At 33.7% G+C, this 20,690-nt stretch overlaps 1 protein-coding gene across 1 annotated transcript in view; it reads left to right on the forward strand.

Moving 5' to 3' along the window:
- LOC110372012 (prolactin-releasing peptide receptor) overlaps positions 1–19,711 on the forward strand; it is a 75,471-nt gene extending 55,760 nt beyond the window's left edge. Inside the window, exons 3-4 of the mRNA XM_064036797.1 lie at positions 14,842–16,291; positions 18,831–19,711. Coding sequence (XP_063892867.1) covers positions 14,891–16,288 — 1,398 coding nt within the window. The 5' untranslated portion in view covers positions 14,842–14,890 and the 3' untranslated portion in view covers positions 16,289–16,291; positions 18,831–19,711. The remainder of the gene's footprint in view (positions 1–14,841; positions 16,292–18,830) is intronic.
- Positions 19,712–20,690: the final 979 nt, after the last annotated feature.

Here is a 20,690-nt window from a genome sequence, read left to right on the forward strand (position 1 = left end):
TTACCAGTTATGCTAACCTAAACTTTGTTTATTTTTTTATTATTTAATCAGTCTGGACATATTCCCGGATTTCTAGTACCTACTGGCAATAAATCAGCTTTGTAAATCATGTTCGGCTTTTTGCCACAAATTGGACAGTGGAATGCGATGGAAAACATTTAGGTTTATGTATTTAATTATGAAAGTTGACTTGAAACAGTATGAAGATTGAAGTTAGGAAAAGTTCTATGTATTAATGTTTCACAAATCCGCCTGGCGGTTCACACGTGAGATTCTAACGACAGACAGGTAACCGACGGGAGTTTTATGTACGAAATGTAGGTACAAAGAAGTCACTTTGAAGTGAATACTTTTTAGGTGCAGTATTTATGAATTAGTATTAAGAAATAATAATTTAAATGCACTTAATTTTGTTACATCAAAAACAGCCAACCCAATAAATGATTGATATGATTTGAGTTCATTTTACTGACTGATTGGTTCATAAAGCACATTATTGATTAGTGGTTTATGAATGAAATCCAGTCGTTTATCCCTCTGTATTGTGGTTTTCGTTAACGTCAAATTGTTTGTTTGCATAGTCCTAAAATATTTCAGTTTCGTGTATCAGGTATTTGCGGGTTGACCTTAATATTGATCGTATTTGCGGCTTCAAAATGAATATTTTAGTATTGTGATACAGAAGTAACTTTCTATATGTTGTGACTTTCGTGTGTAAGGTTCCATTTATAGACATTATCTGAAATGTGTTTGTCAATATCGGAAAACGAAATGAAACAGAACACGCTTAACAAACCAAAAAAATCGAACTCATAAATTAAGTGCACGAAAATAAATGTTCTGGTAAAAAATAACAAGACATAAAAATAGGAAGTTATTTTGGAGATTCAAAGTGCTTACATAATTTTCAAACAAAAGCATAACCGACAAATAAATTAATTATTCTATTAAAGAAAAACAATTCAGAACAAAAACCCAACAAATTGCCGAGGAAAACATTAACTGATCGTGGCTACAATTTAAAATTCCAAATTACCGTTTATGTAACAAACTTTTCGCGATAAATTTTATCTGAGTACGAACAATGTATTGTTATGCTCCATAAATTAAATACCTAATTATGTTGAATTAATATTGCACCATTAAAATGATTTGATTACGGGTATATTTGATTTATTGTCCGCTTTCGTTCTTCTGTTTTCCAGCACAACATACCACGATTTGTTATTAGACACGTTGGTCAGAAACACAAACTATAAAAAGGTTCATACATTTGCATATTTGAAATAGAAAGTAAACTGCTAATAATATACAACAATGACTTACAATGACATAAAGAAAGAGTTTATTTGCATTGGTACTAAAATTGACTTTTAGTTCCAAGTTTCTAATTCAATGTTAAGGTTTAATATTTTTTCAACACTAAATATGTTTATCGGATAACTAGCTCTCAACTGTTCATCCAATAAGGAAATAGGGTAACTTTTTTATAACAACTTAAGAAATTACACAATTTTTGCGTAGTCACCATAAAAAATTAAGGAAATATAAAAGACGTTAACTCCTTTAATCCCCTTTATGCTTTAATTGTCGCTTTAATTTTTCTTTTCATAGTTTATTTTTAAACAAAACGATTTTGGGTAACAAAAGATAATATTCACCACCGTCCGTGTTGCGTGGGTGCTTTCATTCATAATTAAAACCTTTTATGCACATAACATGTAGGTGTGTACTTAGAATTTAACTAATAACTTTATAATTTTACTAAATTCGTATTTAATATTCCCTTGAACATAAACCTTCATTAAGTAAACTTTGCATATTGCATTCTATAAAAAGTCGGTCGGTAAATAGAATGTGTTTAAAATAGAAACCAAACGGAAAAGAAAATACCCAGAAGATTTGTACCGAGTGGCTATTTTTATTCAAAGTTTAAAATGCTATTTCGATCTAGAACTTTTAATTATCTTTCCATTTATATACCTACAAATCAGTAATTCTTTGACAGTGAAAGCTTATAAGTAGTCTTTTTTGCTTTTTAAAAAGATTAATAAAAGTCCGTGGCGACAAAGAGTACGGTTGGTTTTACGCTTGAAATGAAATCAAATTCACTGTAAGTCTGTAGTCGTTAACATTGTTTAATCCTTTAAAATAAAATTAATTATTAATTATAAAATACTAGCTTCCGCCCAGAGTTTCACCCGCGTCCCGAGATAACTGCTTCCCGTATTGGTGACCAAAACTTTGTTTTTCTGCTGGGTCTAAGCGACCCCATTTAATTTAATTTTCAGTTTAAACGGTTCAACCATTCTTAAGTTATGAATAGTGTAACTAACACGACTCTCTCTTATGTAAACTATAAATAGGTAAATAAATTCTAAGCTGCAGTTACTCTACATATATTATCTTCTAGACCAGATTTTTCAAGAGGTCATAAAGTAAATTAGTGTTTTCCATAAAAATGCTTGAATTTTATTACATGCAACGTTGATATATTCTTCCGTTCTAGTCGGTATTTTTCATAAAATATGAGTTAAGTGGAAATCTTGACGCCTCACGCTACTTTAATATACCCGTAAAAGTGTATGAAACTTTGCTTTAAAACATACCCTTCATAACTTAAATTGTTACGGGAACATGTTAGATAGAAATGTTAAGCGTAAATAATATTATGCAATGTATGCATCCCACTTACTCTTAATTTAAAAAATAAACCCTACTAATAGCTATAATAAATCCTTAATAAAGTGGCTGTTTTTGCCTCTGACGCTTCTGTAAACGACCCAACCAACTAGAATGAAATTAGTATGAAAATATATTGTGTAGAAAACTGAAAAAGACATCGGATAGTTGTCAAGGTCATTCACTCAGAATTCCAATAAAACCTTTAGACACTTTTTTAACTTTTAGGTATATAAATTCAGCAGAAATACCTAATCTTTCATGGTAACCAAACACTAAGCCACATTGTAAATACCCAATTGAAAAGTTCACTTCAATAATAAGCAAAAACCAAGCTCGACTTTAAAATAAGCAAGTTTATCTCTAAATCCCACTACAGACATCATTACAATATTCATTTGTATCTGTCTGCATACGGCTACCAGTGTTTTCTAACATCTAAGGGTGCTTCTACACGGTACATGTAGCTGGAGCAAGTTAACATGCGCAAATGACCCGCGCGCATGCAGCAGCCTGCTATGGTACATGGTAACTGCCTCGTTGCTCATGTGGTCGCAAGCGCGACTGCTATGTCTCTCGCGTTGGGCCGAAATCGCTTTGCGGGTTTTAGAAGACTTTCAAAAAGCAGCCTGTAGTGTGGAAGTTGGTGATTCACCTGTGCATCGGAGAGCTCGTTAATGTCGGTCCTGCGCCTGATCTCTCCGGTCGTGTCGGATTGCCGTTCCATCCAAGCCCAACATCACAGGGCTATGAGAGTAAGGGAATAGTGAGTGGCTGAGTGGACTTGTGTATGCACAAATGCCTGTGCACTATATTATGTCCCGCGCAGCTGGCTGATCTCCTTATATGAGAACAGCTGCCGTGGCCGAAATCGGCCTTGGACGTCCTATTACCTACATGCGCGAGTCGCTGGACCTCACACGTTTTTAAATTGCATGTAACTTGCGCATGTGTCTCAATAAATATGTGCAAGCTCCTTGCACCGTGTAGACACACCCTCACTTCATTTTGCTGGCTCACTGCCAACGTCCAGTGGCAAGAGTGTTGACTTTCTACTTATGTCGAGAGCACTGACCTGCTTATGTTGTTTAGAAATTTTCTTGCATTTTTCTATTAACTCGTTTATTAGATGGGAAAGTTTCTTTTTTAAGCTAAAGTTATGAAGTTGTTGGTAGTGTAGTGTTTTTAAAGATAAAACTAATAATGTGTTTCTTAAGTGAATGGTATAATATATCTAATTTTGGTCTTTATAAAATTTTGAGTTTTTCTTGTATTCATAAAAAATACAGATTTTTCGATAGGATGAATATGCGATGCATTTAACGCTCAATCAAACAAACATTCGATATTTTGAACACTCGATGTATTGACTGCGCGATGTATTGAATGTTCGATTTAATAACCATTCGATATTATGAATGTTCGAGTATTTAGAATTTCGATTTATAATGGTCGATCAATTGATATTCGATTATTTGTTATTCGATTCGGCGTCGCTTTTCTTTGGTAAACATTGAGATATCTAGTTAATTTGAGTGGCAAAAAGGGGTCGTTTTTTGACTTCAATATAAGTTGAGAAATGTGTATTGTACGTCCAATGTAAACTCATATCTACCAACACGAAATTTTTTCTTTACCATTTTTGCAAAAGTTTTAAACTCAAATGTTGCCACTTTCTGGCTACCCCTTTCTCTCAAAATGGCCATGATCAGTATGCTGCACACACTTTAAGCCCCCGTCTGGATATTATGCGCCCGTGCACTGAGGATTAAGATTCAAATATATACGCAAACTTCGCGCCAACTAACTTTAAGCTCATGATATATGTAAAGTTCTAGAATAATCTAAGATGCATCAAACACATACTATATCAGTTAAGCATGGAGAATAAAATGACTAGCGGAGGTGCCATAACGGAAAATCGGCTAGGAAATTAGCGCGCCAAAATGCGGGTGAGCTGGGGACAAGGAACGTTACTGTTTTCGCCCTTATACGCTCTCTTTGGACCCGACCATTTTCACAAATGTATCAAAGAACACGAACGCCTCGTTAGTTCACTCGTAAGAGATCGTTTTGGTCATGGCCACCGTACGAATTTGACCTAGAAGGAGACTCCTGACCTGCCTTATGGCATCTCCGCTCATTCCTTACTCCGTGTCTAAGACATCAAACACATACTATATCAGTTCTAAGCTATTTCAGTATCGAATCTATATTCTATGAGCAATATAAGTTGAGGGGTATCTTTGAATTTTATTAAAAACTTTACGATGTTTTTTATGTCTGTTGTATATGTAACAGTTTGTCTTTTGTTTTAATTTTTAGAATGTGACTTTTACGATGAGTCGTCTAGTCGTGGGGGTTAAAGAACTCTCTTTTTACACGACTGCCAAGAAGGGTTGTGTTTTTTGTATTAATTTAGTTTCTTTGTCGTCGTTTCTTGTTTTAGTGCTGTAATAGCTAGCTACATGAATATTTGACATTGAATTTAAGCATGGCATGTTTTTAAATACAAATGTTCGGAAAATTCTATTTGGAAAAGTCTTTAATAAAATCTCGTATTCGTACAAGAGATTGATACTTATTACATTGCTTATAAAACAGACAAACAGCCTTTTAGTCTTTTTTTAATCTTCAAAATAGGTATGTTATAATTGTGCAGTTGTTTACCAACGTCTCTTAAAAATAGTCTTAGAATTATTCCAAAACAATTCGGAATACGTAAAAAGCTAAGTATTTATTTTAATGTTATGTTCGAGGAATTTCAGCTTACCACATTATCCTTATTTACATAGCTTACGAAAAGAGATTATAATAACGCAAATATTTTTCTGTTTATCCAAGAAAATATTATTGTGAAACATTAGTATTTTTTCAGCGTAAGGCCCTAGTAAACATTTATTGCGATTTGCATTTTTTATTTTTTGGGTAAACTTACCTTGTAAAAGTAATATAAGCGAGTTTGAAAGTAATGACATTGTGTGATGTTTTCAAAATGTTTTTAATAGGTACCAAAGGTACCTACTGTAGTGGAGGATGATAAACTGAAACAAAATATCCAAACTAATATTATAAATGCGAAAGTAACTCTGTCTGTCTGTCTGTCTTTTCTTCACGCCTAAACTACAGAACCGATTTGTGTGAAATTTGGTACTGACATAGTTTGAAACTTGAGAAAGGACATAGGATAGTTTTTATTACAAAAAAAAATAAAAATAAAATTATTCCGGACATATAGCGCCATCTATTGGTCAAATCAAAAATCTGCTGGTAGTCACTATTCCACGCGAACGAAGTTGCGGGCAAAAGCTAGTATATTTATAAAACTGCACCTTATTTACCCCATAAAGTGGAAATAATTTTTAATTCATTTGTAATATCTTTATCGGCAAACATTTACCACGATAGCATTATTTTCCGAACAACTTTTTCTTTGATTCATTTCCATTTTCTCCTAGAGAACTGGTTGACCTATGACTTATAAATACAGCAAGAGCTTCACCCAGGCCTAATCTTTTCATTTCCTATCACGGCACGCCCGATACAATACTCCGTCCAACAGATATATAACAAAACTAATTATTTTCCCTGGTTTCACTCATGTTCAGTGAGTACTATAGGTTGTACCCGGATAAACCCGAAATACAGCCTGTGTTACTGGGGGATAACGTAGCTTGCCAACAGTGGAAGAACTTATCAAATTGGTTCATAGGTTTTGGAGTCTTCAGGGAACCAAACAAACAAAAAAAGAAATATGTTTCCTCTTTGTACCTATTAGTGAAGAAATATAGAGGACGGAAAATCTTCCACAAATAATAACCTTTATTATATTTACTTGTGTTCCACACATTCTTTTAGCGAACGTTAAATAGAGCCTAAACAAATAGAGGGTTATAGACAGCTTTTACGATACCAGCCCTTGCTCGCCTTTTAACCAGCTTCCTGAAAAAGTACTCACAACCGGGCATGAGTAACCCATGTAAGTATAGACTTACAAAGTGACTTCTAGAGTAAATATTTAAGTCCAATATAAATGGAATATTTCATATATAAGACTCTGAAAGCTGCCTCATTAAAATCAGTCCTAAAATAGCTCAAATCAAATACGTGAAATCATCAATCGCGTCAACCGTTTTAGTGTGATTGTGTGGGTTTATAGTTACCGGCACGAATCTTGAGCTCTGACCTTCACCTTAATGAAGTAATTTATTGGGTCCCTTTTGTGTTATGAAGTGAGGCGCGGGGGCGGGCTAAAGCGGTGATTGGCTCGCAGTGCATCGCGTCATAGCCGTCACTCGGGATTGGTTCTTTGCTAATAAATCACTTCTTCGCAGATGTAGGTCAGAGCTCAAGATTCGTGCCGATAACTATATTATACTTTTTAAATGTTTGTAAAGATGTATGATTACTACGTTTGGTTTCCGCTCATTTTATCAGCAACAACTCGCCATTTGATAAGGACAATTGACTTATAAAAGGCAGTATGCCGTCATTTCTGTGATTTTGTTCCGTGTAAGTACTGAGTTCGTTCGTGTTGACAGCAAATGGGAATATAATGTTCTGATCGCTTAGGATCGTGGGTAGTCTCAAGCCGTATGGGTTTTGAATGAAGAGTATGTAGTTAGGGGTAGTTATTAAATGTCAATTTTCAACTGGAAAGGGTAAGGTTATAATGGTCGTGTTATTTTTGAGTATCAGTAAACCTTACTAGATAATCAAAATAATATATTACTGTAATAGACTTATTGTTTAAAAAAGGTTGATTTAACGCCGCCGTTACAATTAAAAGGAATATTAGGTATACGTTTGATCGCTACATGCAATGTTTGTGGCACCGTAACTCCTAAATATATGAAAGTAAGGTGCTACGTAATCGAAACAATAATAAAATGGAATGCACAAAAAAGCTAGTTATGAAGATAACAATTATAACATCTTGATACCTCTAATTAGCTTGTTACCTACAGTTATATTTATCTTATTCTCCACGCTCCACGAATAACAAAAATAGATTAAATACCAAAAACTTATTCCTTAACATCAGTTCTTCACGTGGGTGGTAGGAACGTACGGTGCGTAGGTGCTTACAGGTTTTACGCATCACCTAACATCGCCCTTTGTCTTTTCGTCCTATTCAAATATAGAGTAAAAGTACCTAAATAGAAAAAGTTAGAAATAGATGTGTCTGTAATGTATTGTTTGGGGACAATCTTTTTTAAACACATCTTTTTGTAACTCTTACATTTGCTTTCAATCTTGAAATACTTACCACTACTTAATTTCAAGCAGATTTAACGAAGGTGTGTCAATGATAGAATATTGTTTGGCATATAAAAATTGAGTGGCGTTTTAGTACAAGGCAGTAAGGATTTATTTTTATAAGTTATCTATTCTGCATTATACATTCGCATCGAATGCGTGTGGCGGGTTCAATTCCTTTGCACTTCAGTGAAATTATCCAGGTCTAGAAGTGCATATCTGTGAATGAATTTGCAATCACCTATGCTAGAAATAGGTAATGCTTGGAGCTGCCAAATAGTTGTGATTATGTTTTGGTACCTACGTACATATTTTGAAATCTGGAAAAACAGCTTTTACGTAGTTATGTAGTATTTTTTAGAAGGAGAAATATTATTTTTACATAGAATAATGTCCCAAAATTATTTAATGTGTCATATCTATAAGCCAAACATTAGGAATCCATTACAATCCTGAATGTGTCTAATCCTAATATCAATTGTTATTAATTAATTAGCAGTACTAAATATTAGCCATAAGATATTATTACATTGATCACATTGATAAACAAGTACATACCTACCTATAATATAATTAATTAGCAGTGCCAACAAAATAAGTAAGGTTTTCTATAATCTCTTTAACTACGTAAGTAATTCGGCACGCGCATTCATACTTGGAAAATATTGAAAGGCAGATTCATTTTAATAATCTCATATTTTAAATCCTTAACGAAAAGTTTATTTTTCCTCTGCTACATTCGTGACATTCCCAAAAATCTTATATTTATTTTAAATCCTTAAAGGTAATATTAAAATTTCCTCTGCTATATTCGTCACAGTTCCTAGAAATCTGAGAGACATCAACTGGCTTTTCTCATTTAAAATAACTCTCTATTCAAACTGCAGACTCATCACGCCTGTTAAGTTTTACATTGAAACTGCAATGTAAACTTCTATCAAACAATCTTACCACAAGCTGTAAAATTACCAAACAACAACAAGCACTTAGAAAGTCGTAAAACAATTATGAAAGCCTAATCCCCCAAGTTTGGGGACTGTCGTTACCCTTATGGCTGATACATTTGTCTTGGCAAACTAAATGTTCTAATGGATTTAGAACATTAAGGCGGATCACACACTATTACGCTTGGGTAAGCAGGGATTTTTTTTTAGATTGGCTGTAAGCACTCTCTTTTAGTACTTGACTACGCAAGTGAGGGCAATATTGTGTTTTTTGTCTACTTTTGCATGTTATTGCAACGACTAACAGCTGTTCCCAGTATTCTATTCCTGTGTTTTTTTGCTTACTAGAGGTAAGAATTGGATATTACTTGTATGGAGTTTTTTTTTTTTTTTAACGACGTCAAAAATCATCAAATGACCCCTCCCGCTGTGGGTTAGTAGCGGTGAGGGAGTGTCAGACTCTTACTGACTAAAAACCGTCGTGTTCCGTCATAGGCCTTTTATGTACCAGGGCCGCGGTAACTCGAACTTGTATGGAGCTAATATAAAAATTAATTCTATCTCTAGCAGGCAAATCAGCAGATATAGAGAATATTGGAAACGGCCGTACGGCGGCTTCTTGCAATTTCTTCAAAATTTTGTCCTTATTCTTTAAATTAATAAACAAAACGTAACCCTATTTAACAGTCGGAAAAACCAATGGACAGAACACGTTTTCACTCTCGTTCCTTATGCTACGACTCTCACAAATAACGTCGTATTTCTTTGCTACAATATATTGATATAAGACAGTTTATTCGTTTCAAAAATTAATATCTACATTGTCCTAAAATATAGTTCTTTACAATAATAGTAGGTACATTAAGTAGATAACAGATTTTCACATTCACCGAATTCTCGCTTACACCAGTGTGAGATCCCTGTAATGGATTCAGAACATTAACTGTTAAGCCAAACGGTATTACTGGCCGTATTGAAGGTAATGGCAGCTACTTATGGGATTAAGCTTTAGTAAATGGAATACGATTGGTTATGTCGGCCAAGTATTAGAGGGATAAGATGTTGAAAGTATCATATTGTGGTAATTTTATTGATTTGGAAAAGCTGTCGATCATAAGGCAAAACAAGGAATAACGTGATTGGGTGACCATCTTGTTATAACGAGTTCTTTCGTGTTTCGGATGTCCCGACGATAAACTGTAGGTCCTGGCTCTCATTTCGCAGTCTTTATGAGTAGTCAGAAGGCAGTAAGTATGACCACCAGTCTTATTTGGATTGCCCTGGTAATTGGGTTAAAGAGTTCTGATAGGTAGTCGCTCCTTGTAAAACACTATTACTTAGCTGCATCCAGTTAGACTGGAAGCAGACAACAACTTAGTTAGGAAAAGGCTCGGCAAATGATGAATTATGGTTTGGTAATTAAATAGAATCGTTATGGAACCCGAGAAACTCTAACACAGACAAAACAATGATCAAATACTTAACACTTATTTATTACGTCATTGCATACATTTCAATAGCCTAGTTCTCATTTGCTAACAATGGATTAAAAAGCTTCAATTACTTTTTGTTTACAAAGACGAGACTTTTCCAATGAATAATAATTTACAAAATATAAAGAGTAACACTAAAATATATACACTACCTACACAAAAAAGATTGATTTTTAATCACCGGGCCAGATAACACCACATAACCCAAACCTAGTTTTACAACCAACCCGATACATAATCAAAAAGTGAAAACAATCAACTATTTATATTGATTTCACATTATTCATTCATTCAACGACCAGCTTATCGCCAAGCTTCGTAATTAAAATTGACATGAACATATTATTTTCAGTACTTTTAACTTAATTAATAATTTCTTGTGGTCAGCAACTAAGTGCGTGTTGGCTATCCATTAGGTACAGTCAACTTCAGGTCAGAGGTAACAGTTTTATAGGAAAATCGTACTTATTACTATTGAGTTAAGGTGCATGACAGTTACCACTGATGTGTAGTCTACCGTACCTGTTGATGGAAAAATCCATAAAATGAATGTAGTTATCCATCAAATTGTGTTATAAGTAATGATAGAATAATAGCAGTAAAGTTTTTTTATTGTGACTTAATGGTATTTGTTATGTGGAAGTATTATCACAGTATTATGCACTATGCGGGCGTACTTAAAGTGAGTGTTAAATTTATAAAACATGAAAAGCACTTTCAAATAAGGCTAATTAATAATAGTTATAGTAAAAGAGGTCAATTGTGGTAACAAGCCACTCATTCATTCGTTATGTTAAATTAAGCCAAATAACTAGCTTAATAAGGATGATCGCTGTAATTACATAAAACTTTTCAGTTATGTTATCATAATTTATTGAGCTAATGTTAAATATCAATATTTTCAGATCACCTCAACATCCTGTTACTAAGACGAAAACGTTACGTCAATGAATACACAAAGAATTTTCAAATTCAAATAACGAACAGTTTTATAAGTATTACATACCTAACATGCTTTTTCATTAAGAATTCTATTTTCAAAGCAAGAATTTCTTTCAACACAACCCTTTGGAAACCAATTCAAAAAACAAATGAAAGTCCGAATTCCAATCTTGTTAATATCGGCGTGTCCTTGCAAAAGGACGAATAATGAATTTCGCAAAGGATTGAGTCTACGTTAATTTGTGTCGTCATTAATTCAGTTTTAATGACCCTAGATGTTTTCGTGTCGTGATTACGATTTTAGGTTTGTACTTACTCTGATTTTGTTGTGGTCTAAGTAAAGAATATTAGCGGTATATTTTTGACAAAATAACTTTCAAGAAGCCTATGTTAGATGTTAGATATAAGTTATGTTTTTTATATTTTTTGAATGAATTGAAATACAGTTTTTGTTGTCGTTCAAATTTTTAACATGCAACCAATTTGTGAAAACGGGCCAGAAAATATCACCTTTCCTGTTTTCAACTTAGATATTGATCATTTGTTTCAGTAGTAAAAAGTATAAAAATGATATCACAAAATTCTCGCGAAAAAAATACAGGATGCCGTTTTTTACACATATTCCTAACACATCATAAAACAAACACATACTGTGTATCGTAGATCAAAATAATAAAATTCCACTTATAATAAAAAGCAAAAACAATGACTGCTGTTTGCCATAGCGTGGCATTTTTATTTCATTGATGTTTATCTAAAAGTATCGACACACTTCAAACTTTTAGTCGGCCGATAGTTTGTTTGGGTTCATAAATCAGTATGAAGATGAATGGTAGAACGCACGTTACAAAGATCAGTTATCTAGCCGGTATCAGACCGACTGAGATTGGAATCAAGATTTTCTTTATAAAAATAATGACAACTCGACTATCGGGCGACTTTTAAATCTTCAGTGTGCGGGTACTGTTATACATAAAAAGGTTGGACATTGAAATGCAATGTAAATATTTGAAAAACATAAAATAAATATCAATTGTTTATTGGTCAAACATTGTTCCATATTTTACGCCCACTGAAATATTTGTGCAACGGTTAAATAAACTATTTTTATAAAATGTTACAGGACCTGTTATGAATAGATTATAACTATATGTATGTGAATAATGGAAGTTATTTATAAACCGGCTACTAATTTTAGTACCAATTTTCATACAGACAACTGAATGAATGATTTATTTAGTTTCAAATCACAGACAATCCTATAAATTCATTGTTAAGAAGTGTGAATCATTCTAAGAATTGTTTTATAATAGGTACTACTGTATTTATACATTAATTTTTTCGTGAATTTCTTTTACCATACATTAATTAAAACTTCAGTACGGCTGAAAATAAACTCTAGTCCTTCACTTAAACCACCTAAAAGAGCCTTAAACAAAGCACCTTTTAATTTTCATTTCATTCTCCAGAACACCTTAATTCTGAACAAACAATAAACAAACCATTAGGACGAATCTTCGTAATAGCTTTCAGAAATAATCCCATTTATTTTGTAATGCCTTACAAAATTGCAAATGCTATTACATATACATACCTACCTACCTAACACGGTTTTAGTCTTTAGAAAATTACTTTTAAGTAAATATAGCAATGTCAAAGAGTTCAAGTCAATAATTAGAAAGTTTGAAATTTCAACTTGTTTGTCAAACAAGAAATTTTGTAACGTCACGGCATTAGAACGCTTTCACACTCGTGGATTATCCGCTCGGTTTCTCCGGGGAAACCATACGGGCGGTGTCAATAGCAAACAATTGACAACCACCGATACTAAAAGCGACAGTTTTTTGCTGCTTGGCAATATTTAGCGATATACATACTTACGCGCGACAAAATCCCCCAGTGTGAAGCGGTGTAAAAAGACTTGTAAGAGTCATATTCTCATTAAAGTCAGAATGTACATTTATACACCTACTCACCTTTGTCAGAAGTATTCAAAACATTCTACACCCGTCACGAAGTTTGTTCATTTCTAATTCTAAACGTGTATTTAAAGTTACTGTTTCTGTGTAAAATGATACGAGTTGGAAATCTATATTGTGTCAACTGACTGTTTGATTTTGTTATACTAAAAGATTCAGGAAGTTAAGACGAAGGAGTTTTCAGTATGGTATTGTGTGAACGTAATTTGAGTTGAGACAATTAATATTTACTAAATATTACCTAATATATGAAACTTTTGTTAGATGTCTTGTAAAATCCGTACTTTCTACCTTACACCGTACCTTACCTACAAACGTCTTTAATATAAATATGTAAATGTGTGTATAACGTTAATAGTTATATTTTTGACTTACGTTAAAGATTTATAGTTGATCATTTACCATTCACAGTTATTTTTACAAGCTTTTATTTAACTTGTTATCTTCCTAATTTCGTCAGAAAATACCTTAATTCCAAAATTACCAGCATCAATGATCCAAACTAGCTTACATAACACACCACACTCGATTAACAAAGTTAAATTTACACTAAACATAAGCCCATATGTTTTGATCAAACATAATAGGCTTAGGGGTATTTAGTACCCCGATCCAGTCATGTTGAACTTTTGTGTAAATCCCTATGTAAATACAAGAAGTTTTACAAGAGGATTAGTCGACAATTACAGGGTTATAACGCTAAGCGTGGCGAGTTTGGGTATTATTGTCCTTTGGTGTAATTTTAGGGTTAATTGGAATATTACATCGAAAATATATTTTTTTAATTTGTCATGAAATATATATAGTGACAACCATAAAGATTTTACATTGTAATAATTACTGATATACAAAATAAATTCTTACTCGTACAAATGGAAGCTCAAATGAATATTTGGCAACTAAAAATATAATTTAAGCTTATAAAAACATAAATCAGTACAGCTGTCCACTTAAAAATAAAACAGGTGATAGTTATGCAAAATAAAGTACTGTTTGTGACACCTGAAATTAGGTAAAGTTAAGGTAAAGTTTTTTGAGCAAAATTTAAACAAACAAACTGAAATAGTATTTTAGTTGCCGAAACATACGGTGCCGAAACGTATGGCGTCATGTTATATAGCCCATCCACAATAATGTTTGAGTTTATAGCCATCGTTTCAGTTGCCATGGCAACACCGTCACATTATCTTGGAAATTGTGTAATCAGTCAAACGAAATTAATCTTTACGAAGTTGTGAGAGAGTCTAAAATGAATTGCTGATGTGGCAAAGTTCAATTAGGCGTTATCTTTGAAGTGTTTCCTGAAAATACTCGTTTATATTTTGAGTTTAGTAGTAGTTTTAAACAACACTTATCTCTAATGATTTCAGCCTTAATATGAAACGTATCTACGATCACACTAGCAAACCTAATTTTGTACTGACGCGAACTAACAAATATCTCATTATAAGATTATTATTCTTAGTACCTAATCGATACATATGAACCTTGATGTGTGATGTACCAAATACTTTTATTCACCAATCCTTTCCTTGTCCACAGATGGATTGGCGAACATCTGAAGTTCTAAATACGAAAACAATTCGCTAACATGCTGTCAGCCTATAACACCAGTCCCGATGATGTGGCGGGACTAGCCAGCCGATATGTTCCCGCGGCGATGTCACTCAACGGGACCACCTACATAGGTGGAGGAGTTCTCATACTCACCAAAACCCTCACTGGAGAGTCAGTCGAAGTCATAGACGAACCAAAAGCCAACAAAACCACAGATATCATCGACGTCAAAATAGTACAAGTTGCATTCTGCATCCTATACACCGTCATCTTCGTTCTAGGTGTGTTCGGAAACGTCCTAGTCTGCTATGTCGTGTTCAGAAACAGAGCAATGCAAACAGTCACCAACCTGTTCATCACGAACTTAGCCCTCTCAGATATATTGCTTTGTATTTTCGCTGTGCCTTTGACGCCTATGTACACGTTTCTAGGAAGATGGGTTTTCGGAAGACTCCTTTGTCATCTCATGCCGTACGCTCAAGGCACAAGTGTTTACATATCTACACTCACCTTAACGTCGATAGCCATAGACAGATTCTTTGTCATCATATACCCGTTTCATCCACGGATGAAATTGAACACCTGTATACTTATTATAATATTCATATGGGTGTTTTCCCTAGTCGTAACTTGCCCGTATGGCCTCTTCATGGGAATACAAACGACGAACAATAGGACGTACTATTGCGAAGAAAGTTGGCCTTCGGATAAATCTAGAAAAATATTCGGAGTTTTCACAACTGTTTTGCAATTTCTAATACCGTTTTTAATAATAGCCATTTGTTATACATGTGTTAGTATAAGATTGAATGACCGAGCGAGGTCGAAACCCGGTGCTAAGAATACCAGGAGAGAAGAAGCGGACAGAGATAGGAAAAGACGTACAAATAGAATGCTCATATCCATGGTGGCTATATTTGGCATATCCTGGCTGCCTATAAACTTGATCAATATATTTAATGACTTCTACGCACAAATGACGGAGTGGAATTATTACTTTGTGTCATTCTTTCTCGCCCATTCAATGGCGATGGCGTCGACGTGTTACAACCCATTTCTATACGCTTGGTTGAACGAAAACTTTAGGAAGGAGTTCAAACAAGTGCTTCCTTTTTTTGAGTCAACTGGTGGCGTGAGGAACAGTTACCATTCTGGACGCATGCCAACGCACAAAACAGACAAGATATGTAACGGTAATGACACGATACAAGAAACTTTGTTGGCTTCGTCTTTCAACAGAGGGCCGTCGATAAAACAGCGAATTTTAGAAGGCAATGGCAGAAAAGATAATGGAGTGGAAGTGGAAAATATAATATTAGAAGATAAGACAATATCAGCAACTTTTCATACGAAAAGCGAAAACGTTAATTTGCAATTAATAGATGAGGAATCACAACTTAGTGAGCCGAGAGAGACCAAATCTCCTATATAATTTGTAAGTATTGTAAATATATCATTTAGCACATGCAAACACATTTAGATAAAAATTCAGCTCATCATTTACGAATATTTCACATTCATGAGTGTCAGTAATGCCGAAACATTTTCGATACACATTACGAAATATCTCTTATCTGTTACATCATAAAGACAGATGTTATATAAAATATTCTTCGTTTTCAACAAAAGAGTTCCGTGACATTCTTGTACAAGTTAAACGGAAGTTAAAATCTTCACGTAAACTAACTTTGCAAGTTCAATTTTCACCTCTTTCCCTTTTATTTGCGTAATTGAGAAAGTTTCTTGCCAGCGTCGCGGGAAGTTTCAATAAAACCAATTACAAAAGTGACTGCTTTCAACTCTCAATTTAAAGAAAAAGTTTGGATATAAAAACGGGGTGATAAAGGCGTGTTATTGGAAGTTTTGTGGAATCTAGAATGTTCGATTTTGTGAACCGATACGTTTGCAGTCAGCGTGCTGGTAAACAACATCACCTGACTTTTTGTTATATTAGCTTGTTTGCTTGTTAAATAAAGATAGTTCTTGAAATTACGACCTTAAAACAAACAGAAAGTATAGTTTAAAGAAAATAATTTTGACAGTAAAATATGAAAAATACCAGAAAATAATACAGCTCAAAACAATTTAACGACGCAAACTTCAGTTAAGTAATAAAAATATCGAATCAAAATAAAAACTTGAGACAAGTTTCTGAAATAAAAGTTTATGTAAAAATTGCATATTAGGTAGGTAGGTACTTTCTGACTTCTATAGGTAAATTGATTTTCTGATACTATAACAACCGCAAAACAGAGCCTCGAATCTAATAGTTCCATCACCAATAATTATGGTCTACACAAACAATTCAATTTATCAACTATAAACAACATCGGCTAACATGATACCAATTTACATCGGAATCCATCGGTATCCAAATTAGCATCATTCCGTATAAATTATCGTGTCACTGGATATGAATTAAGTCATCGCAAATTTTAGTGAAAGCCACTATGATAACCGATAAATTTAAATTGACGGTTAGATATTTGCTAATAATTTCTGTCATAGTAATAACGGTTTTGTTATATTTATAGTCTTATATTCTATAGCATGGAGAACAAAATGTCTAGCGGAGATGCCACATCGCAAAATCTTCTAAGAAAGTAGCGCGCCAAAATGCGGGTGTTCGGGGCAGGAGACCTTATATGGAACCCGATTTTTTTTATATAAAATCACACTAACAGCTCTAACATTGGTTTTGCTTTAACAGAGAACCCGAACGCCTCGTTAGTTCTTATAACTGACGCAGGAGATACGTTACTTCGATCTACAAGAAGGCGCCTGACCTACCTTCCTTATGGCATCTCCGCTATCTTTCCTTACTCCGTGATTCCATAGCTTTTGTAATATCTATAGATATGTACTCGACTTTAGATTTAGTAGCCATGTCTTCGGAATTTTTAAAACTCTTATTTTTATTGCCTTATGTGTTTTCTCAGAACTTGTTTACTTATTTAAGAGTTTACTATCGCATAAAATCGGATTTAATGCAAATTAATCTCTTTGTGAATTTAAGAGTTTTAGATTTACGACTTAGCATTTGAAATCTTTTGTTGACATAAATGTCAAGAGTATTTTATTGATTTTTAATAGACGAACCATATGCTTTGGTAGTTTTATTAAAGTTTCTTCAAAGAAGATTTTTTTAGATATATCCATACTCAAGTCTCACACAAACAGTCTCAAGTCACAAACAGTCTTACCTAAGGGTTTTGGGTTGCCCATGTAACTGCGTTGAGGAGGTCAGATAGGGCAGTCGCTCCCTGTAAACCACTGGTACTCTACTGCATCCAAGTAGACTGGAAGCCGATCCCAACATAGTTGGGCAAAGGCTAGGCATAGATCCCTTCTAGCTACTCCAGTTAATAAAATAAAAATCTACTTGGTACATGCATTATTTTCTTTTCAAAATCAAATATCATATACCTACTGAAAATTAAATCTCTATCTACAACGCAAAGACAAGAGGGGGCTTTAATTAAACTAACGATCCATGATAATAATTTATGAGAAACGCGCCTCATATTTACATATGAACCGAGCCGAGCAAATTATAGCATTGTTTGCCCAGATTCAGTTAGTACAAGTTCAAATTGATTTCTCAACTTTCAGACGAACTTTTTAATCTGGTTTTTATGCGATATTTTCCTCTTTATTATTCCGTCAGCTGTTTTCGTTGTTAGTTCTTTAATGGTTTTAGTCATATTAGCTCGAACGGAGGCTTTGTTTTTCCTCTGACAGATTTGGCCAGTTTTTCAGTAACTTATCAGTAGGTGTAGAGAACTCGGTCATAAATCAAGTTCTTTTTAATACTATCTTCTGCCAGATGTTTCACTCGGGTCCCGTGGAAACTACTCTATGCACTCAGATATTTTTTTAAAGAATCCTTTAGTTCCAAAAATTATCCCGTAGTTCCTGAAATTATTCAGTGTTCACGTTACTCTGAAAAATGTATATTTTCTTTTTTGTTCCAGAACCAATTTCGTGACAACGATTTTGAAACGAAGAATTCATGTTATGTAATATAATATAAAGTAATGTTACAAGTGTTGATTGTGTGTTTTTTTACCATTTTTATGAAATATATTGTATAGATATTTAAATTGCTTTGCTTACTGTGATCAATGTGTTAAATAACGCTATTATAATAGAATTAGTTAATGTAAATAATTAATACCTACTGTAAAATAGTTTAACCTTTCATATTATTAATATAAGCTAGATAAAACGAAGCGAGTATCCAAATGGCCTACTATTATTATTATTTTCTATCTCAATGACAGTAAAACTGTCAGATTTGTGTAAATAAGTAATTTGTTCTTTGATTGGTGTTTTTTGATTAGACTGTTGAGCCCAGTTTCAAACATCGCATTTTTTTGTTGTTGATTCCGTTGCTTACATTTAAAGAAGTATATAATTTCAAGTTCATATTTCTAGTGCAAAATAAATATTGTTCTTTCTGTCATAGTTTTCTTGTTGACTTAGGTATGTACTGGCACTATGTTTTTAGAACGAAAAATGTAAGCATCAGAATTGTGACTTCTGCTTGATCAAAATTATTTTGGAAAATGTCGATGCTTGAAATTATGAGTTTATCAGGAAACACAAATCAAGAGTCTGTAGTCATATAGTATTTATAATTATATCTCATATAAATGAAATTGTACAAACATTACTCTTAGTACTAAGTAGAGAGATTTGTAAATAGGATTTGCTGTAAAATCTAATTTTAACGGAGTATTTCGTAAATTGCTTGGTAGTTAATCGTAAACTAAATAAATCAATGTTTTAGTACTTAGTATACATGTTTACTGTTACATTTGTGAGAATAAACGAGGGTTGGTTGTTTTGTAAATTGTCGTTTAATTTGTTTCCTTTTGATTGAAGTGTAATGATGTTATTCTTCCAATAACAGCTTGTAGCTAAGATTCTAAAAGACAAATCTAAATTAGAATACCTTGGAGGTCATTGAAAAAGACTGATATTTTTTGACCCGAAATACTTTTATTGTTTGAGAGCTTTAAAAAAAATGAGCAGGTTTCGTTGTAGGTACCTCGTGTTAGTAAGTACATAAAATATTCGAGTTTTCACTTCTTCTATCACAAACTGTTAGCATCCCTATTAAATAGGGGAAACTCATCATCTGCCTAGCCTTTTCCCATATATTGGAGTGGTTTTACAGTTTAAATGGATCCAGTACTTTAAATAAAGCGAATGAGTATCTGACCATCTGGCTTCCTGGCTTCTGACTACCTGTAACAACTGCCAAAGATGTGCAAACAGCAGCAAGAATCCACCATTTAACGTGCCTTGCAGCATGAAATTAGATGTTCGAAAATATACCGGTAAATTAGAACTGTGCACTTAGCTAATTACAGAGCAAACATTTTGCTAACTATCTACATGCTTTCACAAAAATTATGGCAACGTGAGTATCTTGTCTCTAGAGCGCCACTGTTTTGTAGAAGAAATAAACGAAGATTTTTCGTCGACATGAGTCACAAAAATTCTGATATATTTATGTTTTGATATACCTACATAATCTATGGTATGGTAAGACTAAATATATAAACAGAGAGAGGAAGGTTTATATGTCATGTACATATAATAATATCCATTTAGTATTATCATTGTACCCGTGCGAAGCCGGGCGGTTCGCTAAATCCTATAAATGCTAAGCCAATCTGAGAAATATAAAATCGAACCCCAGTTATGTACACAGAGGTACACAGCTGGCCATATCGACGAAAGACGACACTGATAAATCAAGGACCAGATATTAAACGTTCAATCTTATACAAAATTCAATATTACCGTTATTTGCCGCCATCTCA

The sequence above is a fragment of the Helicoverpa armigera genome, chromosome 11 (assembly GCF_030705265.1).
Source record: "Helicoverpa armigera isolate CAAS_96S chromosome 11, ASM3070526v1, whole genome shotgun sequence".
Taxonomy (NCBI): Eukaryota; Metazoa; Arthropoda; class Insecta; order Lepidoptera; family Noctuidae; genus Helicoverpa; species Helicoverpa armigera.